The 25,776-nt window shown below is 39.3% G+C and overlaps 2 protein-coding genes across 6 annotated transcripts; one reads left to right on the top strand and one right to left on the bottom strand.

The window, feature by feature from the left end:
- Positions 1–6,557: 6,557 nt before the first annotated feature.
- Positions 6,558–23,908, bottom strand: LOC141644324 (uncharacterized). Of its 5 annotated transcripts, none has more exons than XM_074453818.1 (7): positions 22,829–23,908; positions 20,828–21,294; positions 20,677–20,749; positions 20,263–20,586; positions 17,104–17,195; positions 16,953–17,019; positions 6,558–7,024 (listed from the first exon to the last, which is right to left on the bottom strand). In XM_074453818.1, the coding sequence occupies exons 1-7, from the start codon at positions 22,913–22,915 to the stop codon at positions 6,803–6,805; spliced, it is 1,332 nt and encodes a 443-aa protein (XP_074309919.1). In that variant the 5' UTR covers positions 22,916–23,908; the 3' UTR covers positions 6,558–6,802. The 5 variants fall into 5 exon arrangements, with proteins under 5 accessions (XP_074309919.1, XP_074309918.1, XP_074309921.1 ...); XM_074453817.1 differs by having other exon boundaries at positions 16,941–17,019; positions 22,829–23,907; XM_074453820.1 differs by having other exon boundaries at positions 16,941–17,019; positions 20,828–21,290; positions 22,829–22,909.
- Positions 22,621–25,071, top strand: LOC141644326 (uncharacterized). Its single transcript, XM_074453823.1, has 3 exons — positions 22,621–22,731; positions 23,920–24,723; positions 24,831–25,071. The coding sequence occupies exons 1-3, from the start codon at positions 22,722–22,724 to the stop codon at positions 24,863–24,865; spliced, it is 849 nt and encodes a 282-aa protein (XP_074309924.1). The 5' UTR covers positions 22,621–22,721; the 3' UTR covers positions 24,866–25,071.
- Positions 25,072–25,776: the final 705 nt, after the last annotated feature.

Here is a 25,776-nt window from a genome sequence, read left to right as displayed (position 1 = left end):
AAATTAGATTGAGTACACAATGACTCTATCTCTCAACATCATGGTTGCTAGTCGTCATATTCTAATCATCCTATGTATCAAATACAATGATGAAAACCACCACCGGTTTCTAATATTGACGAAGTAGTACTAGCAAAATTTAAAGAAGAAGGTTTCATTAGATGTCCCACAACTAACTTGTTGATTCTTCAATAATTTGGGGTAGTTTCCTTTCCAGCGTCCAACAATTAAGACAATGGAAACTTTATCGGTCGGGATTGATAGGTTTAGTATCGTTATTCTCTATAACTTTACTTTTAACATTACCTTATATCAATTCTATTCTAATTTTACTTCTTTAAAACCTTATCCTTTTCTTAACGGTTTAAGAGAATGCTCTCACTCCTTTCAATGAGTCTTTGCTAAGAGAAGCAAAATTGAAATTCATGAAGACTACTCTTCATTCATTTGTTTAGTTTTAAAACTTTCATTGAAGTGGTTGCGGTATTTTGGTCAATTTTGATTTCAAACAAATCTAGTTACCAAAATGATGTAACGTATCAAAGTACTTAACTCAATTAAGCATATGAGAAACAATTCATTGTAACTAGATATGTTAGTCAAAAATCAAAAACCCTTTTGATCACGAATAACTTTTATCTATACTCTTCACAAGAGATCCTTACAATGGATAATACGAGGTTTTTAGAAGAAAAATTCAAATTTTGTCTTTAGTTACGATGTTTTAATGGAGATATGAACTAAAATCGAAATGATATCGTATATGAATTGTGGTAAAGAAATAGAACAATATGATAACGGAATAGTGGAAAACTTAACATTTATCGTTTTATTAATACTTGTAAATAACAAGTAAAGCATTTACATAGTGACCTCTACCCAACTATGATAAATGATTCCAAGATCCAAATTCATATTAACTTGGGCATCGGTAAATCCGAATACAACCCTCATCAATATAACTCGGTGGATTAACTCTTTAATCGATTCTACTTTTAGAACTCTTGGTCGATAAAATTACATTAATATTTATCTTTAGCCCGAAACACATCCGGCAACCGTCGAGAATACTTTCGTTGAGTTCAACCCAAATTTCGAATAAATGTGTCCATGATCCAAATTTACATCAACTTGGGCATCGGTAAAGCCGAATACAACCCTTATCTTTATAAATTCGGTGAGTAGACATTTATCACCCACTTCCCCTACGTAACAAGGTTTGTACCCCGGTAGGGCCGAGTGCACTCCCTCATGAAATAGGTTTTCATGGTTTCTACTTTTTGGTAAGGCTAAGTCTCAATTGTTTATTTAGCGAGAGGTCATGTCAATTTATTATCTATCACGTTTTAAGTGAACTAAAGCGGTGAACTACGATAATTATAATTGACACGGTCCATTTACTCGATTAAATAAAATGCATGTTTTAGTTATGGCGATTTAGCGATGCATGCAACATATAAATAAAATGCAAAGCATAAAATAAAATCCTAGTCTGGCCTTCCTAATATAGTAAATCTAATAAACTATTACACATTCGGAAACCAACTCCTTTGGTCCCTTGAACTTCGGTCTTGGCACGCATTTCAAAGCAACACTTTCTTTGATGGATCGCCTTCTCGAGTGGCACCATCTTCAAGGTACTCCGGAATAAATAAAAAAATTACAAAATGAATTACATAATTTCCTATTACACATTTGTAATTAAAATAAACATAAATAATTAAATTACAAAATGGTGATATGAGATCATAATAATTACAACTGAATCGATATTCCCATACATTTCGGGTAATACCAATTAAAACTAAGGCCATACTAAGTAAAATTACATAATTCAAAAATTACATAAAATTAAAATATGACAATCATAAATGAGATGCAGCATTATAATATGTATGAGCATGCCAAATTTTATGCTAAATCGCATTTAAGAGCTAATATCGTATATTAATCGGTTTTTACGGATTTACGTGATTTAACTTATTAAAATCACAATAATTACATAAATTCATATTTATGTACAAGTTAATTACCCTAACCATCTAAGGACTCATAATTAGTCTCCATTAACATTTTGAAAATAATTAAACTTGTTTTCTTAATATTGTTCATAAATGGACCCAAAAATACAAAATTTTTGCTATAAACCTCAAATTAAATCATAAAAATTTCAAATAATTTCAAATTTTGAAATTTAAACTCATGAACATTCTGGAAAAATACCATGACACTCATAATGTTCAAAACTTAGGTTAAAAATTTCGAAAATTTATCGTGAAAAACAATGTCGTGGTTTATCGGTTTTAACAATTATGACCATAAAAATATGAGAAAAATTATATTCATCAACTTTTAACTTTTAGATCTGAAATATATGATAAAATGCAACATGTGAAGTTTTTCCTTTAGTCATGAAGTATGTTTTAGCATTATTACTAATTATAGTCACTATTTATGTGAGTTTTCATCAAAAATTCATAAATCATGCATGAAGACTTCATTATAGCCAAATATATTACATACATCTTGTAAAATTTCATGTGACAACATACTAAATTTCCATGACCAGATTCGAAATATAACTCATATTATTCTATTTACCCATTTAAATACAATGTTAACTTAAAAAATCCATATTTCGCGCAAAACAACTCATTTTATCATGAACATTTACAGGCCATCAGTAGTTAATATATGTGAAAACATATCCAAAAATTACTAAAATATTCGAAGTTTAGCTATTTTTCGTCCAAAAATGACATTTTTATCATAAAAATCACATTTTAATGCCAACATTATATAAAATGAACAATAAAAATCCATAAATTAACCAAAATGTCCTAAAAATCACTTAGGACTAGAAACTTTTAACATGCAAAATTAGTCCATGATTTATCTTCATAAATCCTAAATAACAAGTTTTATATGTTAATTAAATTAACTCGGAAAGACTAACCCGATTTTGCATGCAACAACCGTGATGCTCTGATACCACTTATTGGAAATCATATTTTAAATATCACATATTTTGGTTTAAAGTTTTAGTCATAAAAACTTAAGGATCTTTTGCATGCAAAACAAATACAAGAGTAAGGAGAAAAATGGTTCCTTACATATGATATTTCGGATATTTGGGCACAAGTAAGATCTCCTTCTTACTTGTTCTTGAGCTTTCCTTATAATGGATGAACAAGGATCCAAAATAAAATCCCTCACAAAAGTTTATACCCAAGGTAACCTCTTAAAAGACTAATATTATTTGATCTAGAACAATATTAATCTTACTAAAAATGACCCAAAATATTTATTTTGGTCTCTTGTAATTTCGGCCAAGAGAGGAAGATTTTGGAGATTTTATTTCTCTAATTTTTCATAAGATGTAGAGAGAATATATTTTTCTTACACTAGGAAAAATTAGTTGAAGTTGTGAATGAAAATTGTAGAGGAAACACTCTCTATTTCCCCTTGGTAAAACCGGTGGTGAGAGGGAAGGGTGCTCTATGCATGAGCTTGTTTTTCTATCCAAGAAGATAGGCATGCAAGGCTAGTCCTTAGGGTTAATAATCATGTTCCTATTTAAAATAAAACACAATATTAATCCTCATACTCCCTCCATTTTCGTCACTTATAAGATAAAATGGGTTCTATTTTATCTTTTTCAATTTGTCAATTTTGTCACAATGTCACATGTAACATGTTACATGTTTATGTCTCACATTTATATATTTTTAACACATTAAAAATCAACATACTAATAAAAATATGTCATATACAAAATCGACTAGTAATTCGTAATTACTTGTACCAAAATGGTTTATCGAATTATAAATCACGTCGTCTTGTATTTATAATAAATTATTCATTCAATTTCAATTGTTTCGTAAACAATAATTTTATCTAAGTAATAAAACAATTTGATTACTTAGACCGTATCTTATATAATCGAATTACAATAAGACACGTCAATAATACTCACAAAATCGTCCGTCAATTTTAAGCAATTTAATTAACCCGTATCGACATACGATCAATTAAATAATCAATTAAGAGTGTCACCTTTTAGGTATGACCTAAGGGGATCAACTGATCACCACCGTCACACGACAGTAATGTCAAACTCTAGTCAGCCAATCATTACCGATATGTGTGGACCAGTTGACTGTAAAATATTACATCCCACATGTATTCTTAAAAATGAGATTTAAACATGTGATCATCGTGATCGACAATTGTGATCGCATTATTGTCGGGGACACTCCAACACTCCCGACCGCTGCAAATTGAAAAGTGGTCATTGATACTTTGCTACAAAGGGAAGAATCAGAAGAGAGTCAGGTCTTCTTATCAACTTGGAAACAGAGGTTCTCTTGAACCAACATAGTACTCTGCTTAGCATCAAAGCTTATATGTATTTTCTCCGAAATAGGAAAATAAGTGGGAACTTTTGCTGTCCTTGAACAATCTTTTAGGGGAGTTTCCGTCTGGATGGTTTTAGGGTTGTATTGTTAAAGTTCTGATATTAGTCTTGTTGTAGATATTGTTTGATTTTTCCCTGTTTAGCTCACCTTCCAAACTCCAATTTTATTTTATTTTTATTTTATTTTATTTTTATTTTTTTTGACAGGTGGATAAAACTCACTTTCTAGCCCGATTGGCTAGATTATGAGCAATAGTATTACAAATTCTTGAGATAAAAGTAAAACTAATACAATGAAAATCCTTAGCTACTTGAGAAATATCCTTGAGAATAGAGCTTGTCATGTGGTTACTTGATTTTCCATCGATAATTTGCCGTAAGATACGGAGACAGTTAGACCCAATCAATACATGCAGTAGCTTGTTCCGTACCCATTCCATAGCCTGTAAAATAGCTTTACCTTCCGCTTGTTCTGCGGTTTGTGCAAAAGTCGATCTAAGAAGATGCACTACCTGTCCGGTCAGTGAATAGCAGACCCATCCAATTCCAGTGGATCGGTTTGTAGTCCATGATACATCAACACAAATAAAGTACTTAGGGCAATAATTCTGGCCACCATACAATAACACAAATTCTCATTGAAGACATGACATATCCGTCACAAGCTGAAGACGGATACCATTTTACCTCACAATGTACCCACTTTTTCTCTCTCTGCAACACTATTCATGTGGTCCCCTTTCTCCACTAACCCATTTTGTTACCATTTTATCTCACAAAATATCCGTCATAAATGGTAACCCGTCACAAACAAGACCAATTGATACAATAAAATTTCTTCCCCAGACTTGAATGTTTTTCCAAAATGGGGCGTAAAAACAAACAAATTAACGAAATAGGTTGAGTTTCAAAGTATTTACCCAAAATGGGTCCACGTCATCATCGAACCTAGGCTCGGATTCAAGTCGCTCTCCCGCTCAACGACCTTACCCAAAGTGTCACTTAATGTCCACCCAAACCTCAGTATGTTACTTAAACGGCAAGTCGCTCCGGGAGTGAGCGATTTTAGCTCAAATCGCCTACCCCCACAGCGACTTAGGTGTTTGCAAAAAAAAAAAAAAAAAAAAAAAAAAAAAAAAGGTCAATTGGAGAGAGTCGAACACAAGACCTTCCACAAAACTAACACTTTATTCAATATTACCTAACCATCAGTGCAAGAAAGTTTATATGTTAAAGGGAAGTGATTAAAGATATATTGAGTAATCGTTATTCAAGTCCCAAAACACATTTATTGCTGTTAGCATTAAATATGGAAATTTAATCCCCTTAATAAGACATCACTTTACACTTGGTGTTATGGTAAGGGGTGTGAAAGAAATGTTAGTAGGTTCCGTGTTCCATTCCCATCAGCTACAATTCACTTGTCTTTTTTATTTTTCTTTTTTTTTTTTTTTTTTTTGGCTAAGTCGCCCAGCCGCTGAGCGTTTTTCCTTCAAGTCGCTCTCCCGCTGAGCGACCTTAATCCTGAACCTACCATCGCCAAAACCGAGCCTACATGGACCCATTTTTGGTAATTAGTTTCAAAGTTACCATATTTCGTTAAATTGTTTGTTATTAAAACCCATTTTGGAAAAAAATTCCCCAGACTTAAAGACACCAGTCAGTATCATGAGAGGTTTCATCAGTGTACCCAAATTCTGAAAACCTGGTGGTATGATATCAGTGGAAAGTCTTGTTGCACACAAGACTTGATTAAACTGAGCCTCATAAAGTTTAATCGCCCCAACCGCATTGCATAACGATTCGTGAAAGGTATTCTGATTCAAATATCAGTTTGATTGCAAATCTTTGAATGAACGATTTGAAGTCTAACCTACATTTGCACATGTGCTCGAAGATATTTGCTCAACCGTCATTTTTTCAATGTGTTGTATGGGACTGTCTTCATTTAAAAAAAAATTGAGTTCATTCACTAAAACATTAAGCTCAAAAAACTTTGAGAAAACTCAAAAACATTATATATAAACTTAGTTAAATTTAAGTTTGACGGAAAAAAAAAAGTGTCTAAATTATAAAGTTTAATAAGCAAAAAAAATACACATGCTCAATATCAAATAAAGTTTGAGGTAAGAGGCTCAGAAAAAATACAAATATGCTCAAAAACAAGTAAAATGTGAGGTAATACATTCGATATATGTTCCTTTTTCTCCGGCCCTTAACCCTAGAACCCTTAACTGGCTCAAACTCTAAACTGAATACAACTTGTGAAACTATTTTCAACAAGCAATTTAAATAGGGACCAAAAACATACAAAAATTGAATAAGGTAGAACACCACGTATTATATGACAAAACAAAACCAATTAGCCTAATACCTGAGTAATTATCAGCGCCTAAACATCCTTTTTATCGTTCCCAAAACAGGAGCAGTCTTCTTGATGATATGGTATAGCGGCGCCATATTTTGTAGCATTGGATGAGATGCAGATCCCGGTGTCACACAATTCACATATGGTAGAGCCTCACCTAAAGAAGGATTAGTAAGACGAGAAGTGGTGCCAGACTTCTCACGTAAGCCCCTCAGAGTTACCCAACTCGGCAACATGTCCTTGAACAAATACATGAACAACTTAAATAACAATCCACTTTTAGAAGCATAAGAAGGACATCAGAAAGAGATACAAAACAAATTAAAGGCACACACGAACAACCCATGAACAAGAACATACAAAAGCTGACGCCATGCCGAAACTGAGAATTAATATAGTAAATTGTAGGAATAGAAAAAGGAAATGTTTTTGACTATGTTGTTTCGTACCACTACTACCACCACTACTACTAATAATAATAGTTAAGTTAAATAAAATAAAATAAAATAAAATTAAGTTAAGTTCGGCTCATATAAGTTTAGTTCAGTTCAGTTCAGATCCTATAAGTTCAGTTCAGTTCAGATTCTATAAGTTCAGATCAGTTCAGATCCTATAAGTTCAGTTTAGATCCTATAAATTCAGTTCAGTTCAGTTCAGATCCTATAAATTTAGTTCAGTTCAGATCAGATTCGTTTCAATCCAAAAGAACCGGGCCTTACAGGGTGATAAAGAGAGGATGTCGTTGGATAATGGGGAAAGGGGAGACAATAAAGTACGGCATGAATCGTGACGACTGGACATTAAGACAGTAAACCTTTTACATTTGTTAGCCTGCGTATGAAATAGCGAGTCCTAGCTATTGCCTATTAATTTTAGCGGGCCAAGGTTTTTGGTCCGTTACTCGTTAATTTATTCGGGGGAGTGGTGATTGACCCCCATAACTTTATGCAATTTTGAAATTAACCCCCATAACTTTCAATTGGAGTGATTAGGCCCCATAACTTTCATAATAAGTGAAATTAAACCCCTTTATCAAAATATCACGAGAAATTCAATTTATCATTTCACAAATGTAAAAATGGTTAGCTTCTTATGAAAAATACGAAATAAAAGTTTTAAAAAATTAGTCAAAAAAAAATAATATAGCATAAATTAGATAAAATAAAATTAAAAATATTTTACGAAAATCAAACAAATTATTATTTTTATATAAAGTACATATTTTTCAAATATTTGTAAAAAAAATTAATTGCAAAATATATTATTAGGTAGTTGTGTTAATTTAAGAAGTCCGAAAAAAGATTTTCATAACAAAAAAATATAAAAAATATAATAAAAGGGTAAAAAAATATTCAAATATTTCTATTTTTCAAAAATCTTAAAAAGTTTACACATAAAATTGTTAACTGTTTTTTCCCCTAAAAACTCATACCGAATTACATACGTATATAAAATAAATGGTTTAGTATGTAATAAGTATGATTTTAGTATGTTATCTGTATACGTGTTGGTATATAATGATATTTTGGTGAGATTTTTGATTAATTTTTTAAAACTTTTATTTCGTATTTTTCATAAGAATATAAAACCATTTTTACTTTTATGATATGATAAATTCAATTTCTCGTGAGATTTTGATAAAAGGTTTAATTTCACTTATTTTGTAAGTTATGGGCCTAATCACTCCTGATGGGGCATATTCTGCACCGCTGACCAAGTCAACATATTGAGCAAGGTCAAAGATATCCATAGCAAGTCAACGACTTAGACAGCCTAGCCGATGCAGCCCATCGGCCTGTCACCTGGGTCTCGGCCTGGCAACCCGTCAGCCGGGGCACATATCCGCGTACTCATATCCAAGACCCCTCGAGCGGCCTGCCATATGTCCATCGGCCGAGGGTAGAACGGTCTTTTCACCTGCTAGCTACTTGGCCACTTGGCCACTACGTGACAAAAGGTGAAAGTCTATAAATACTCCTCAACCTTCATTGAGGAGAGGATCCACAAATTAACCTAAGAATCACTATTCATCTGGTAATATCTTCCTTATCTCTCTACTATATACTCTTAGCCAAGTTACAACAACTTCTCTCTAAGTTTACTGACTTGAGCGTCGGAGTGAGTACGCTCGGCCAAAGCTGAGCCCTCAGTTTGTTCATCGTTTCAGGAGAGATCAAAGGAGGATTCAAGCAAAGACGTCATTCTACAAGCTACGAGTGATAACAAATATCTGCTCTCGAATTACACCCGGAACAATTAGCGCCGTCTGTGGGAAAACGCACTAGAAGCTAGTCATAATCATTCCCAAACAAAAACATAAACACAAAAAAACCCACCCCAAAAGCTAAGAAGATGTCGAAACAACAAGAGGTATTCGTAAATGACGAAACCGAACTACACCAAGATGATACCTTCCACAATTCTGGAGTCGTGCAGCCCTCCACCGGCGGAGTAATCCAGCCGGAATTCGGGATGCCAATAATGCCAAGACACGCCGCTGCCCGCCACCCAGGTCACCATCATGGGACAGGTGGTTGACGTAACAAAACTGAAGATGCTCCTGGACCTAATTGGGAGTACGTCAGCTCACACCGTCAAGCCGACCAGAGCGCCGGAAACCGTCCAGGAGACCAGGGCCCAAAACGTGACTCCGAGAAATTTGAACGGAGCACTAGGAGAGGCCGACCCTACCAAGACGCCGGAGGAGCCCAAAGTGGTCGTGGTAAACCTAAGTCCTTCTCGCACTCGTGAGAGGACAGCGTCGCCGCAGCACCGACGAGGCACACCCCGGAGGGACCAGAGAAGCCCGACTCAGCAGAGTCGGAGAAGGAGCCCGAGTCGGAGAAGGAGTCCTTCCCGCTACGAGGAGAGGAGTCGGACTAGGAATGCGAGGAGCCGATCGCCGCGTGTCATTCGACACGTGGTCAGACAGCCCCTCAGTGCTTACGTCCTTGAAACCGCCGTGCCAACCAAACTAAAGTTGCCGGCGATCACATACAAAGGAGATAGTGACCCAACCGACCACGCCGAGGCTTTCGAGTCTTACATGTCGGTATGGGAGCAGCCCGATGAGGTCTGGTGCCGAGTCTTCCCAACAACTCTGCATGGGATGGCTCAAAATTGGTACAAGGGGCTTCCCGACGGTTCGTTAGACTGCTTCGCCGACCTAAGAGACGCCTTCGTAACCCAGTACTCTTGCAACAAAAGAAGGGCCGTGGAGACGTCGGACCTCCTAACTATCAAACAAGAGGAGGGCGAGTCTCTACGAAGCTATGTGAAGAGGTTCGACGGCAAGGTTCAGCAGATTCGGGAGATCAACCCCGAACTGGCGGCTTTCGCACTGATGAAAGGCCTCCCAAGGGGAGACTTAAAAGACGAGCTCATCAAGTACGGGGGTTTGGGCCTAGATGCCGCTAGGAGGATGGCCGATCAGGCCATCAAGGTAGAAGACTACCACAAGACCTGGGTAGGCCCCAACGAGGCCGAGCCCTCAGAAAAGAAGAGCCGCCGGGATGACAACCCGGATGAAAGACGACGTGACAATAACGGGTCACGGTCCGATGAGAGACGCCGTGACAATAATAGGTCACGGTCTGACAGATCTGCCAGGAAACAGGACTCGACGGGCGCCGGGGGGAGTTCGGGAACGTTTTACCAAAGGCATTACCATGATAAAACCCCTCTGGTCGTAACGGCTTCCGAGGTCTTCGCCCTGAGCAAAAAGGAGGGCCAGACATGGGAAAGGCCCCCCAAGCCAAAGGGGGACGGGGACACGAGCCAGTACTGTGAGTACCACGGCCACACCGGTCACCTCACTGACAACTGCCGGCACCTGAAGAATGCCATTGAGGAGCTGATCCGGAAGGGGAGCCTCGGCAAGTATGTTGCCAAAGGCCAAAATACCGACGCCAGCGGTTCAGATAAGAAATCCGTTTTTCAACGGATAGGAGTGATCCATGTAGTCATCGGAGGTAACGAGAACGGTGGGTCAGCTCATGGGCACAAACGGCACCTGAACGAGCTGTATCAGGCCATCAACTTTGTGCCCAACACAGCGACCCCCGCTTCCAACATTCCCGATATGACTATTGGAGGGAAGGACTACGAGGGAGTCATCGCCCCTCACAGCGACCCACTCGTAGTCAACTTGGACATATCCAACCACCTGGTGAAGAGGTGTCTGATTGACACAGGCGGCTACACGAACATCATGTTCAGGGAGTGCTTCCACAGCCTCGGCCTGAGAATCAAGGACTTGAGCCCCTGCACCAATCCACTGTACAGCTTCTCCGGGGCTGGCCTGGTACCCCTGGGTTCAATCAGACTGCCGGTAATGCTCGGCGAAGGGAGTGCGGCTAAGAATGTTCTAGCTGAGTTCGTGGTCATTGACGGCTCGTCCGCCTACAACGTTCTCATAGGCCGAGTCACTCTGAGCGATGCCGACGCAGTGATGTCCATCCGGGCCCTGACACTAATGTATGTCTCGGACCGGGGGGAAGCGCATAAGCTCGTCTCCAAGGACGAGAAGGACGAGGTGGTCAACGTCCAGATATCTGCCAGAGGATGCAACATGCATTCCCTCAAAGTGGCAAAGCAGTCGGAGAGGGGGAAGAGCTCATCCTCACAACAGGAGGGCGACCTCATGGATGCGACCGACGGCTGACGGGGAAGGAGCGCCTCTAATGAGGCATTAGGAAACTGGTAGACCTTGTATGGCGGCGGAGGTGTCCAAAACAGCTGTGGACACCCCGACGCATGTTTATATCTAATGTAAACTCAACCAAGTCTTCCATTAAAATGTTCATTCTCCCCATAGTCACTAGCAGGAAGAAAGAAGCCGACGCCGGCTCACACTGTCATACCGACAAGAGCGGCAGTCGTTATAAAGAAAGAAGCCGACGCCGGCTCACACTGTCAATCCGACAAGAGCGGCAGTCGTTATGAAGAAATAAGCGCCGTCGCAGTCACCCCAAATAGTAGACGCTTCGGCAGTCACTTAAAGTGGTAGACGCTACGTAACACGCTATCAAGAAGCAGACGCCGGCTCACACTGTCATACCGACAAGAGCGGCAGTCGTTATGAAGAAAGAAGCCGACGCCGGCTCACACTGTCAATCCGACAAGAGCGGCAGTCGTTATGAAGAAATAAGCGCCGTCGCAGTCACCCCAAATAGTAGACGCTTCGGCAGTCACTTAAAGTGGTAGACGCTACGTAACACGCTATCAAGAAGCGTACGCTCACACCGTCATACCGACAAGAGCGGCAGTCGTTATGAAGAAAGAAGCCGACGCCGCTCACACTGTCAATCCGACAAGAGCGGCAATCGTTATGAAGAAATAAGCGCCGTCGCAGCACCCCAAATAGTAGACGCTTTGCAGTCACTTAAAGTGGTAGACGCTACGTAACACGCTATCAAGAAACACGCCGCTCACATCAATCAATCCGACAAGAGCGGCAGTCGTTATGAAGAAATAAGCGCCGTCGCAGTCACCCCAAATAGTAGACGCTTCGGCAGTCACTTAAAGTGGTAGACGCTACGTAACACGCTATCAAGAAACAGACGCCGGCTCACACTGTCAATCCGACAAGAGCGGCAGTCTCTGTCAGGAAGCGGACACCGCGACAGTAACGGCCAGCGCAGTTTATACTCGCAAAAGCAATCAAAATGCCTTAGAAGCGTTAAACACAGTTGAGATACACACTCAAAAGACGCTCAATTAATAACGTAAGAGGACAACTCAGACAAAAACGAGGAAAGACCTCGGCCAAGCCAGAGGTAGAGTGGAAACACTAAATACAGCTGAGACGCTCAAACTTTTAAGCGCAAGTAAAAGAAATAAAGGTAAAGGCCTCGGCCATGCCAAAGGCAAAAGAAACGAACTCTTATTAATAATAAAAGGTTACAGGTGAGGAGAATGCAGACGACGGCCGTCCCCATAGGGATAAGCCAAAACACAACCTACCAAAGTTGTACAAAATACAAGGAAAGAAAAGCAAAAGGTTACAAATATGTCATTTGGAGCGCCAAAAGATGGCAGGAGGGAAGGGCTTAATAATTGGCTCCCGAACAGCTGAAGCTATCCGAGACGCCGGGTGAGCCTGGTGACAACCGCCCGTCTCCCTATGCCTGTTGCTGCTTGCCATCATCGGCGGTAGCCGCATCTGCTTCGATGGGCAACCCAGCAGTTTTTCTAGCAGCCTCAGCTTCAGCAGCCTCAGCCTTAGCCTCGGCAGCATCAGCCGCCCTCATTCTCCCGGCCTCCTCCTTGGCCGCCCTAGCCTCCTCAGCAAGGGCCGTTTTCTCCGCGGCCGCCTCCTTCACTGCCTTCAACCTCACCGTCTCCTTGGCCTTCTCCACCACGGCTTTCTCCTTAGCTTCGAGCTTGTCATCAAGCAGCTCGTCAAATTTGCCCCACGGAAAGGAACCATCGAGAGGAAAGAGCTCCCCGATCACTTCGCTAGTGGCTTCTTCGGCCAAATCCCGGAATTCGGCGCACAGTTTAGGGAGCATGACGGATTGGAGCATCTCAATGTCCTCCTCCTTTTGCCTAATGATGGCCTCTTTGCTCCGAATCACCTCCGCCTGGGCCTTAAACAGGTCCCTGGATTCGTTCCTCTGCTGGAGATAGAGGTCGGCATGCCTCTGCACAAGGTTACACTTCTCCAACACTTCGCGCCTTCGGGCCGCCGCGGCCCTCGGCCTTGACTCTCTCGTGAAGGACCTCCTTTTCAGCGTCCTCCCCGAGTTTTCTCTCCCAAGAGCGCCTTCTCGATCTCCCTAAGCCTATGCTCATTGAGGAGATCCAGCTTCGCCGACGCGGCCACCTGCTTAGTGGCATTACGCTCAAAAACAGCTTGAGCCACGGCTTTCTCCTGCTCTATGATACGAGCACCGGTAATCACGTTCCACCTCGCCAGCTCCTTAATCAGCTTCGTGCCTTCCTCTATAAGCTGGGAGACGGAAGCCTTCAGGGATGAAGGGACAAGCAGACACTTTGATTACCGACTGCACCGGGAGAGGGAAGCCTTCTGGGATGAAGAGTTAACGGTGACGCCTTGATCACCAGCCTCCACTTGCTGCCCAATAAGAGCGAGAGCCGACAGCGGCTGGTCTACAAAAATTTAATAAAGGCATCAGTATCAACATGTATCGACATATCAGAAAGCCTGTCATCAGGAGCACCTAATGACCCGGCTAAATTTGAGCCACATGATAGATAGGTACCATGCTTGGCCTTCTTGGCCGGAGGAGGCACTTCCTTGCCAGCGGTAGAGGCTGTCTCCTTCCTCTTACGGATAAGGGGAGATCCCTCCGCATCAGAGTCCTCCTCATCAGGAATATCAACAATCTCCACCGTCTCCTTCTTAGGGGGGGGATGGGAGGTGGAACCGGTGTCGACGCCGTCGCCGCCGAAGGCTTTGTTTTCCGCGTCCGACGCACTACGCCGCTAACAACCTTCGCCTGGGCCTCCTCCATGCTCAAGCCCTTCAGCCGTTGTTCCATAAGATCATTCGGCGACGTCCTGCGGTCATGGGCTAGAGCCTTGGGATGCAAGTTAGCAACGGTTTTATCTTTGTGCAGCCCCATTCTCCGGAGGATATCCTCAGACTGGTCCGGTCCAAAGTGGTCTGCGAAAGAAACAAAGCAAGAGTTAAGTAGAGGAAACAAATCGAAGTTCGAGAAACAGGAACGTTGAGAGCGGTGATGGGCCTCACACCGCCCCACTCACCCCGTGCTAGGGGCTTTGGGATGAGGCCGACATGGCGAGCGGCTCATCCCGAAGAATGATCTCGCGTCGGGGAATCCATCTTTTCGGCACCCCACTCTTGTCCACCTCAAAAAGCCTCATCGCCAGCTTCTCATCCTCCGTAAGAGGGACCTTGCTGGCATCCATTTTAAGCTTCTTCCGGCTGACCCATCTGTCATGCTCCGCCTTAGTCTCGCACCGCAAATTAACTTGGTCTTTGGAAGGAGCGAGGCGCGGATAGTCATCCCAAGACCTTAACGTACACCCACCGACCTTGCCAGTCCTTGCAAGAAGAAAGTTTGTCAACAGAGACATAACCCCGCTCCATTTGCACACTTTGTACCATCCGACGCGCCGAGAAATGATGGTTTGAGATGATGAAGCCGGCGGAATAAATTCACCGTTGGGGCCTCTCCCTTGAAAAGACAGAGCCAGACAAAGCCGATTATGGTCCTCATAGCCAACGGGTGCAGTTGGGCAACGACAACGTTCATAGCTCTAATAATGGCCATAACGTACCCATTCAGCGGAAACCGGAGCCCGTACTCCAAATGCCGCATGTATACGCCGGTGTAGCCCGGTGGAGGGCAACAGACGGCCTGACCCTCCTCAGGGATAACAATTTTGTATCCCCTGCCAAAGAAAAAATGGCCCTCGAAAAATTTCTCGCCGGAACAACTGGCGAGCTTATGAGTCCAAGCACGGTCAAGACGGACCTTACAGGCGTCGCCGTGATCCATAACGTACTGCCTCCCCTCATTAGGACGAGGCCTTTCCACATCATCACCAAAATCATCACCAAAATCACCGACATCATCATCGTCCTCCCATTCCTCCAAAATTTGAGGATCAACTTCAGGAGAAGGAGACCTAGGGCCCCCCGACGCAGGTTTACTAGGTCCAGCATCAGCAGAAGACATGTTCGCAACAATTACTAACAAAATAAAAAAAAAATTGCCTTATTACCTTGAAGAAAAACACTCGCCGGATCAAAGACTCGAAAGATCAGAAGAAAAGGAAGCCCTTGAAAAGTTTAGAGAGATGAAGATTTTGGAGAAAATTTGAGAAAATGAAATTGGTGGCCAAAATCACTAATAACCGCCTATTTATAGGGAAAAGCCCATGAAGAAGGACCAATCGGGGCACGACCCATAAAGCATCGCCCAATCGGCGAACAGGACACGTGTCGGACATGCAACCACGGAATGTCAATCGTTACAACAATTGAACGTCAATCAATGCAACAAGAACTGCGTCTTCAACACGCCCATTCACATCTCTTCGCCTGTTCATCTTCCTCAACAAATTCCTAGGTATCTGCTCTCCGCCCCACATAATCGACCAAGCTTATGAAGCACGGGCGGGGCAATCAAAAACAACCGGCACTCTCAACCCTGGTCTCGGCCAGCGTCACCTTCTTTTCCACATCGGATGCCCCTTACGCATCCATGTGGAGGGGGGATATGGTACGGCCTAACAAGAACCAGGCCGAGATAGAAGAAGCCGATACAGTAGAAGAAGCCGATGAAGAAAAATTTGCAGAAATTACTTACGCAGAATATACGCTCAACATACATCGGAGCCCATACCACGGCATAGACTACGCTGGGGGCAAATTGATGGGGCATATTCTGCACCGCTGACCAAGTCAACATATTGAGCAAGGTCAAAGATATCCATAGCAAGTCAACGACTTAGACAAATTTAGCCGATGCAGCCCATCGGCTGTCACACTGGTCTCGGCCTGGCAACCCGTCAGCCGGGGCACATATCCGCGTACTCATATCCAAGACCCCTCGGTCGGCCTGCCATAGGTCCATCGGCCGAGGGTAGAACGGTCTTTTCACCTGCTAGCTACTTGGCCACTTGGCCACTACGTGACAAAAGGTGAAAGTCTATAAATACTCCTCAACCTTCATTGAGGAGAGGATCCACAAATTAACCTAAGAATCACTATTCATCTGGTAATATCTTCCTTATCTCTCTACTATATACTCTTAGCCAAGTTACAACAACTTCTCTCTAAGTTTACTGACTTGAGCGTCGGAGTGAGTACGCTCGGCCAAAGCCGAGCCCTCAGTTTGTTCATCGTTTCAGGAGAGATCAAAGGAGGATTCAAGCAAAGACGTCATTCTACAAGCTACGAGTGGTAACAAATATCTGCTCTGGAATTACACCCGGAACAACTCCAATAGAAAGTTATGGGGTTAATTTCACAATTGCACAAAGTTATGGGGTCAATCACCGCTTTCCCGTTATTTTAATATATTTTTATGACCAAGTCCGATCAAGTGCGGGCCAAATGGGCCGGTCCGCACTTGATCAACTCTAGGTAATTGCTTGTAATTCTTCCAACACAATGCTGAGAAATGCAAATTATGTTACCCAGGAGTCAGTATTGCTTACAGTATTCCTTACTGAGGTACGGACGGTTTTTCCACATTCGTCAATTGCCCTCTTCAAAAAATAAGGCAAAAGCTCACCCCTACAAATATCGCGAGTAACAAACTTTTAATCTTGAACCCGAAACTTCCTATAGAAAAAAGGAGCAATCTTTAGAGTATCGAACCTGGTACAAGGATGGTCAGGCTCAATATGCTTCACATCAAACCCAGCATCCTCAATAAGGGACTCAGCCAGTAGCATGGAACAATCGCCCCTCTATAACAGAGGAACACGTAGAATATCAGTAGAAGATCACAAGATGATTACAAGTCTAGAAATGGCAGTGAGTCCGGTCCAAACCAGACTAAGACCCATGGGTCTTCTTATTTTGGACCCATAGGAGTATGGGTCGGGTATGAGTCCATTATAAAAACTCGGGTACGGTACGAGATCCATACCCATATATATATGGATGGTCGAGATTGAAAACACAAAACACACTTAGCACTAAATTAGCACTCTCTTACACTAATTAATCACTACCCACCCTAATTATTCACTAATTCGTCTCTCTCCTCTCTCAAAACCCACATAAATAAAGAAACTCAAATAAATCACATTCACTCACTCACTCACCACCTACTCCTCTCTTTCTACGACGGCCACGATTACCACATCCCCTCGCCACCACTTTTTTTTAAAAAAAAAAAAAAAAAATTCCTTTTGAAGATTTGGTGTTATTATGAGTAGTACATTTTTTATGTTTGAGTATGTTTTTTTGGTTGTGGTCGAAGGAATGGTGGTGATTATGTCGATTTTTTTCTAAATTATTCTTAGAATTTGTACGTCTTTTTAGTAGATCTACACATGAAAATGAGGAAGATTTAAAATTTAGATCTAGTTTTGAAAAGAAATAGTGATTTTAATTTTAGTTCTATAAAAAAAAAAAAGATTTAAATCGTTGTCTTTGCTTTTGTTAGAGGAAGATCTAGTTTTACCACGGGATGGGTGGTGGTGGTTTAAGGGTTGGGGGACTAAAGTTACACATTTCTAAGGTTGCGGAATTAAAGTTACACATATTCAAGGTTATCGGACTAAAGTTAAAACACATAAATGACAAAAGTTGCATTATTCCGAGTTAAAGTTATATATATGCAAATAATTAAAATTACATAAACTTGGTAAAATTACATAAATTCAAGTTAATAAATTTTATTTTAAAATTATATAAATTCAATAGACTAAAGTTACACTCGTAAATCAATCAATTTAAAGTTGTGTTAAAATCACCAAATTTATGACATTTTACTGTTTTACGAGTCTAACTTCAGACTTATTCCGAATGGTGTAACTTTATACTAAAAAGCGATTTTGACGTAAATTATTGAACAACGAGTTTATGACATTTTAATGTTTTACGAGTGTAACTTTAGCGTTTTACTGTAACTTTAATTCTTAATAGTGTAATTTTATACCACCAATTTTGTAACTTCAGCGATTTTGACGTAAATTATTTTGAATATTTGTAATTTTAAGATAAGTTTATGTAATATTAGTAGTTAATAGTGTAACTTTAGTCGTATAGTAAATTTAATACATTATTTTGAATTTATGTAATGCAAGGACAAAGTTTATGCAACTTAAATGTTTGAAAGGTGTAACTTTGGTTGCTAATAGTGCAACTTTAGTCCTTTATGACGTAACTTTAGTATTTAACAATATAACTTTAGTCACTATTAGTGTAACTTTAGTACTTGACGGTGTAACTTTATTCCCCACCACCAAAAATAACACCAACTCACCCTACAATGACGACTAAGAATAATTAAAAAAAATCTAAGATTAAAATCATATCGTATTACTACGGGATGCATGTGTAACCGGTAGTAATACCATGTGTATCTAGTAGTTATACCATATGTATCTAATAGTATGTGTATCCAGAAGTAGTAAAGTAGTATTATACTGTGTATATGAGTAGTTTGTACGGTTCGCACCCAATTTTTTTTTAATTTAGGTTAAACGAATTTGGTTAGCTTAATTTATAGGATTTCTTAAATTGATCTTTGTAGGTGTGGGTAATTTGTGATTGAGTAGGAATTGATGGCTTTTGGGGAACGACTGTTTGTAACTCTTGATTTTATTGTTCTTGTATATGCCATGTCTGAGATCTTATGAACCAAAACTAGGAAAAAGCATTCAAAAGCGGAAACCGGGTCTCAAAACCGATTTCGGACAACCGGTTTTCAATTTCGGTTTTAAAGGTGGGAAAAAACCGGGTACCCGCTTTGGTCGGTTTCGGTTCAGGAAAATCATGGTTTTGAAAAGCGGGTATCATCAACGGTTTTCAAATCCAGTTGGGTACCTGGTTTTTGTAAGAGTATCAACTTTCGACATTATTCATTATTATTTTTACGGATAATTCACACGGTACCCCTATAATTTGTCACTTTGCACGAAATACCCAAATTTTTAATCCGGAAATCTTAAAGAGGTCATAACTCGTGTTTACGAGTTCCAAAAGTGACGAATTTTTTTTCCAAATCACTTATTTTTCCGAGAACTACAATTTGAAAAAAAAATTGTCGCATTTGGATTCCGCTACTGGAGTTATTGTGCGTCAAAGTTTTTTCGACCGAACAAACTTTGAGTGAGCATATCTCATGGTCACGAGTTCCAAACTCATCAATTTTTTTTTTTTCAAATCGTATTACTCGGAAAAATGATCGATTTGAAAAAAAAATCTTCATTTTCTGAGTTCGTAAACACGAGTTATGGTCTCTTTAAGTTTTTCAGATCAAAAATTTGGGTATTTTGTGAAAAGTGGCCAATTTCAGGGGTACCACGTATTTTTAGTTAGTATCAACTTATAAGTAACTAAATCTTTTTAGTTAAGAGTATCAACTTTCGACATTATTCATTATTTTTTCTGTCGATCATCTTTTCCCTCACTTAAAATCCGTCTTTATCATCTTCTCGGTTGACGGTAACATTCATTCGCGCTCGCGTCATGAATGGTTGTTTTCAAGTTTGTGTGGTGTTTGATATTTTGTTAATGAAAATGTTGGAGATTTTGTTATTTGTCTTTATTATTACACTTTTATTAAATTTGATGGTAGTTAAAAACTAATTTGTACATTATAAGTTCAAACTGGTTAGTAAATTAAGCAAGACTATACCCATATGTGTTCACGAATGGTATGAGTAAATTATGGGTACATCCTCTATTTAGTAATGGAATAAAAAAAAAGATAGAGATTTTGCTGCCTAAAACATACTACTACGAGGTTGTAAGGCATTCATGATAATGACAAAGAAATGGAAAAAAAAGGGGAATACGTACACGAATTTTCGATATATCAAGCCGTAGAAGTGCTGCAAGCTCGTCACCAATCTTGTCAAATATCTCGAGTAATACTAGCATCTCCTTCATCTGAACCAACTTATTGTTTTTTGTATTTAAGACAAAATCATGCATCTCGGACATGCTTCGGAATTCTCCTTCTCTTTTAGCGGTTGTTGATGGGGATAATATCTGAGACTTGGCTACCAATAGCAAAGCACCAACCTCAATCATTTTTCCTTCCTTTAAGTAGTTAAAGAACTCGCGTTTGACTTCTGTCGTATTTTGTGCCATTAATCTCAGAGTCTCCAAAGAATATCGCGACTGCCACAAAACCAGAAAATATAAATATGATTAATAACTCACGCTTGAGTTCTGTCATGTTTAGTTTCTTGAGATGAACAAGATACATACCGATAGACTAGAAAGTGTAAGAACAAGCATTACGGCGGAAAGTTTTCCTCTAAGCACGAACATTGTAAGATCGCTACGAAAAGCAAGAATATATATTAATCATAAAACTAAAACGTTAATGTAGACCTAAAATAATACGAAATATTAGTACCGCAAGCGTGCCATAACGAGATGTAGTGGGAGCACGTTTTTTAACTTCCTAACAGAAGCTTGGGTAGTAAAGTCATGAGGGTCACATCTAACATCAGCTGAAAATCCCCTTTGAAGCAGTAAAGTGGTAATCTTATAGGCAGCACTTGCAGCGGCATAATGTAGAGGACAATTGTCGAGTTTGGACCGCACAGACGGAGCAAGATGAGGTAATTTAGTTAGTTGAGTTTGTCCGTCAAGAATAGCAGCAAGACATTTGCCAGAATCCCATAAAAACAATGACGGCCATATTGAATCAAACAACTCTTCATCGAGAAAATGGGATGGTGAGTTATTAATCAATTCTACAAAAGCCGGTGTATTTTCGTGTAATACGGCTAATTCGATTTGTTCTAAACAACATGGATCTGGATCAGATTCGATTGACGCGGCATTCATTTGCCGAAATGATTCATTAACATACACTGGCTGTCCAGAAAGATTAAGAGCAATTAATTAATATTCATCGATAATAATAATCATAATCATTTGTTTACGTTTCATTAATTAAAATTAACATAACAATCAAGATAAATATAAAAGGTAAACAAATGAATGAGACGAAAAGGGTTAATCATCATAGTACTTTGAATCCAAGTGAAAACAGTACGACTGTTGCAATCAAACAGTACATCCAAATCATTTGCTTACCTTTGATTGAAATAACCTCACAATAATTAAAAAGGATAAATAAATGACTGAGACGGAAAGAGTCACAACGCAGAATGGTGATACAAGGGGACGGGGAGAATCATCATAGTACTTTTACTCCTATTTAAAATAAGCCCTCCATCCCAATTAATCAATTGTTTACATTTCATTAAAATACTTCTCGCAATAAATACAAAAGGTAAACAAATAAGTGAGACGGAAAGAAGAATCACAGCCTAGAAGGGTGATACAAGGGGACGATTATCAAATTCATTAACATATACACTGTCCATCCCAATCAATTGTTTACGTTTGATTTAAATACTCCGTGCAATAAATATTAAAGGTAAACAAATGATTGAGGTGGAAATAGTAGCGGAAGAAGCCATCTTAATCAAACAAGTTATATTAATTGATTAGATAGATGACATACAACATCGTCCGCATCCATCTTAATGAGCCGCTGCAATCAAACTTGTCGCAACTCAAATTTTAGGTTTTTGCAAAGCTATGAACAACAAAGTGTAGCTGTGCATGTTAAATTGTTAATGCATTCCCTTATTTTATTTATCCGCGGGTCATCATATGGGTGGGTATATCTGTTGGGGATATTAACGGGTTCTAATCGGATCTAAATGGGTACCCGGCGAGTATCATGAGGGGTAAATGGGCTACCGCAAGGTGGTACTGGTATGGAGTATGGACGTATGGTATGGCAGGTAACTTGTTATTTCGGTCCCGATTAATAATACTTGGATTAGATATTGAAAAGATAACTTGTTTTTATTAATGCTCGAATATAATGTTAGAATATCTGAAATATTTTATTAGTTAATTAATTAGTAAATAATTAAATTCAGTTTTCAGATAATTAAGTGGTCCATTTTATGTGGGAAGTTACCCATGATCAAGGTAACAACCCATGAACCTCTCCTATTCTACAGCCACCACCACCCACTTCTTTAGTCACTTAGAAACTGTTTTTTTGATGGGAAAAACAGTATAAAAGAAACGTGATAACATCTGGTAAAGGACACCAAATCTACTCTCTCTTAAGCATTCTATACACCATCTAAATTAGTGAGAAAGGAGGGTTTGGAACCGAAATCAGTCAGAAAAGCATACGGTGTTTTACGGCGACGGGTTTACATCGGAGACGGGTTATATAATCGGGTTTTTTAAAGCTGTTCAGGAATCCATAAGCAATGGCTGGAGGTTCTAATTCTCGATCTTAATTTATTGCTTCCGCTTTCAGTTTATTGTTTGTTTATTTCAGTAATTTAAACATGCATATTAAGAATAAAGAACTTACATTTGGTATCAGAGCGAGTATATCGCCTCTGTCTTGCTTATTGATTCCGACTTCAGTTTTTGCGTCTTTGATATAATGAATCTGCATAATTTCGTTATCGTCGAATCTGGGATTTCTTTTTCAAATTCGGTTTATTGGCTTATTTATAATCTGGTTCCGTGATTGGGATTTAAATCTGGAAAAAAATTTATGTTTTCTGGGTTTGGTTTTTCTATGCCGTCCGAAGGTTGAAGAAGAAGGGATGGAAACCTTGCTTTGTTTTTGGTTGGTCTGTTTTGGTTTGTTAGACTGTGTAATTTTATATGGATTTATTTAGTAATGGTTATACATGTATTGTACCCATGTGCTCTCTGCAAATTGATAGGAGACTTTTTGGTCACTTAATGTACTTTAGTTGTAGCCTTTATACATGTATAGTATAATTTGTCATCACATGTTACTAGATGACAGCTATTTGGTTCCTGCGCATGTGACGACTATAGGTTCCTTACTTTTGAACATGAAAATGCTTGTTTGTTTTTTGAACTGTTCGGGAATCGTCACATATTATACCTGTAGTGCTAATGTAATTGTTTGTTAAATTTACACGTACATTATTTGCACTATTTAAAATGGTAGATCAGTTGTTTTTCCTGGTCATATGGTTTTCGTATATACATAGAGTCAAGTATATATATTGAAGTTTATTTCTAAATATCAAGTGATTTTAAATTTATTAGTTAGGGAGTAGCCACAGCATCTCTAATTGATTAAATTTTATTCGAAATCACATGTGGAAACTAGACATTTTTATTGTAATTAATTATACATAATGTGATGAGACTTACCCACAGGAATCTTATTATATTTGTGTGATTAATTAGGGTGTTATATTGAATTATGTTTCTTAATATACCCACAGGAGTTGAGAAATGAATATAATTTGATAGTTTCATCATAAAGTTTATTTTTATGCATCTAACTTGAGTAGACTTTAGCCCACAGGCAAGTTTATGTCACTAGATTCATATAAGCATAATTTACATTGGTAAGTTGTGATAATGTTAAGTCTCAATTTTTGGTTACTAAGCATGTATATTTAAAATTTGCAGCAAGTTTACCTGGAAGTTCCTTTGATATCAAAATAGACGTTCCTGAATTAACTGGTGATAATTTTAAGGTGTGGAAGGAAAGAGTTCTATTGCATTTAGGATTCACGCGTTTCGATTATGCTATACAACACGAGGAACCGGCTGAGATAAACAAAACTAGCACACCAGATGAAGTAGACCATCGTGAAAAGTGGGAGAAATCAAACTATATTTGCACGATGTTCATAAAGACAAAACTGTGTGCTAGTATCCGAGGTTCCGTCGAGCAGCATACTAAAGTTCGAGACCTTCTTAAAGCAATAGATGAACAGTTCGAAACTTCTGATAAGGCTTTGGCAAGCACCTTAATTATGAAATTCACTTCTTTGAAGCTCAATGCCACTAAAGGAGTGCGTGATTTCATCATGCGCATGAGGGACATTGCAGCCCAACTTAAGGTATTGGAAGTTACTATGTCTGACTCTTTCCTGGTACATTTCATTTTATGTTCTCTCCCAGCACAATATGCCCCCTTTAAGATCTCTTACAACACACATAAGGACAAATGGTCCCTTAATGAATTAATGACCATGTGTGTTCAAGAGGAGGGTAGGTTGTTGTTGGAGGAGGGCGAAAAGGTGAACCTAACTACTAGTACTAATAAAGAATCATCTAGTACTAAGAAGGGTCACCATAAGGATAAGGGAAAGGGTAAGATGTCTGTTGAGCCGACCATTAAGAAGGAGTCTTCATGTTTCTTCTGTAAAAAGAAGGGACATATGAAGAAAGACTGCATAAAGTTCAAGGCTTGGCTTAAAAAGAAAGGTAATTTTCATGCGTTTGTTTGTTATGAATCTAATATGGTTAATGTTATTCATAATACTTGGTGGATTGACTCTGGTACTACAATCCATGTTTCGAATACCTTGCAGGGTATGACAAACCTGCGGAAACCAGTGGCAAGTGAAAGCTCTATCTATTCAGGAAACCAGATAGGCTCGAACGTGGAGGCCGTAGGGACATGCAGTTTAGTTTTGAGTAGTGGTTTTGTTTTGATTTTGGAAAAGACATTTTATGTTCCGAATTTTGCTCGGAATTTAATTTCAGTTTCAAGGCTTGTACCGTTTGGATTTACCTTTAATTTTTCGAATTACGGTTTCGATTTTGCGAAAATTCTAAAGTTATTGGTCATGGTACTTTGTCTGATAATTTATATCGTCTTTATTTACAAAATGATACCACTCAAAATACTATGCATGTTAATACTGGTTTAAAAAGAAGTATTATGAATGAGGAGTCCTCTATGTTATGGCACCGGAGATTGGGACACATCTCCATTGAGAGGGTTAAGAGATTGGTAAAAGAAGGGGTACTTGGTACTTTAGACTTTACCGATTTTGATACTTGTGTTAGTTGCATTAAGGGAAAGCAAACTAACAAATCTAAGAAAGGTGCTAAGAGGAGTTCCGACCTATTAGAAATCATACACACGGATATTTGTTGTCCTGGACATGAACGCTAATGATCCGAAATACTTTATTACCTTTATTGACGATTATTCACGATATATGTACATCTACTTACTTCGTTCCAAAGACGAGGCTTTTGATGCCTTTAAATTGTTTAAGGCTGAAGTAGAGAAACAATGTGGTAAGCACATTAAAATCGTGAGATCAGATAGAGGTGGTGAGTACTATGGTAGATATACTGAAGATGGACAAGCACCTGGTCCTTTTGCTAAATTCCTTCAAGAGCATGGGATTGTTGCCCAATACACTATGCCCTAAGTTCTCCGGATCGAATGGTGTAGCAGAAAGAAGGAATCGGACATTAATTGAAATGGTGCGCGATGATGAGAAGTAATATTAAACTTCCTTC

The sequence above is a fragment of the Silene latifolia genome, chromosome 2, assembly GCF_048544455.1.
Source record: "Silene latifolia isolate original U9 population chromosome 2, ASM4854445v1, whole genome shotgun sequence".
Lineage (NCBI taxonomy): Eukaryota > Viridiplantae > Streptophyta > Magnoliopsida > Caryophyllales > Caryophyllaceae > Silene > Silene latifolia.
The sequence above is the reverse complement of the archived record's forward strand: the minus strand, read 5'-3'. Positions and strand labels throughout refer to the sequence as shown.

Bases quoted from the DNA above. Each gene is read 5' to 3' on its own strand.
- LOC141644326 (XM_074453823.1), top strand. The intron at 24,724-24,830 runs GTAATTTTCATG...AATACCTTGCAG, and splicing joins GGCTTGGCTTAAAAAGAAAG to GGTATGACAAACCTGCGGAA.
- LOC141644324 (XM_074453817.1), bottom strand. From the start codon at position 22,915: ATGCAGATTCATTATATCAAAGACGCAAAAACTGAAGTCGGAATCAAT. The intron at 20,587-20,676 runs GTATGTATCTTG...GTTTTGTGGCAG, and splicing joins TTACACTTTCTAGTCTATCG to TCGCGATATTCTTTGGAGAC. The intron at 17,196-20,262 runs GTACGTATTCCC...CCTCTGTTATAG, and splicing joins TTGATATATCGAAAATTCGT to AGGGGCGATTGTTCCATGCT.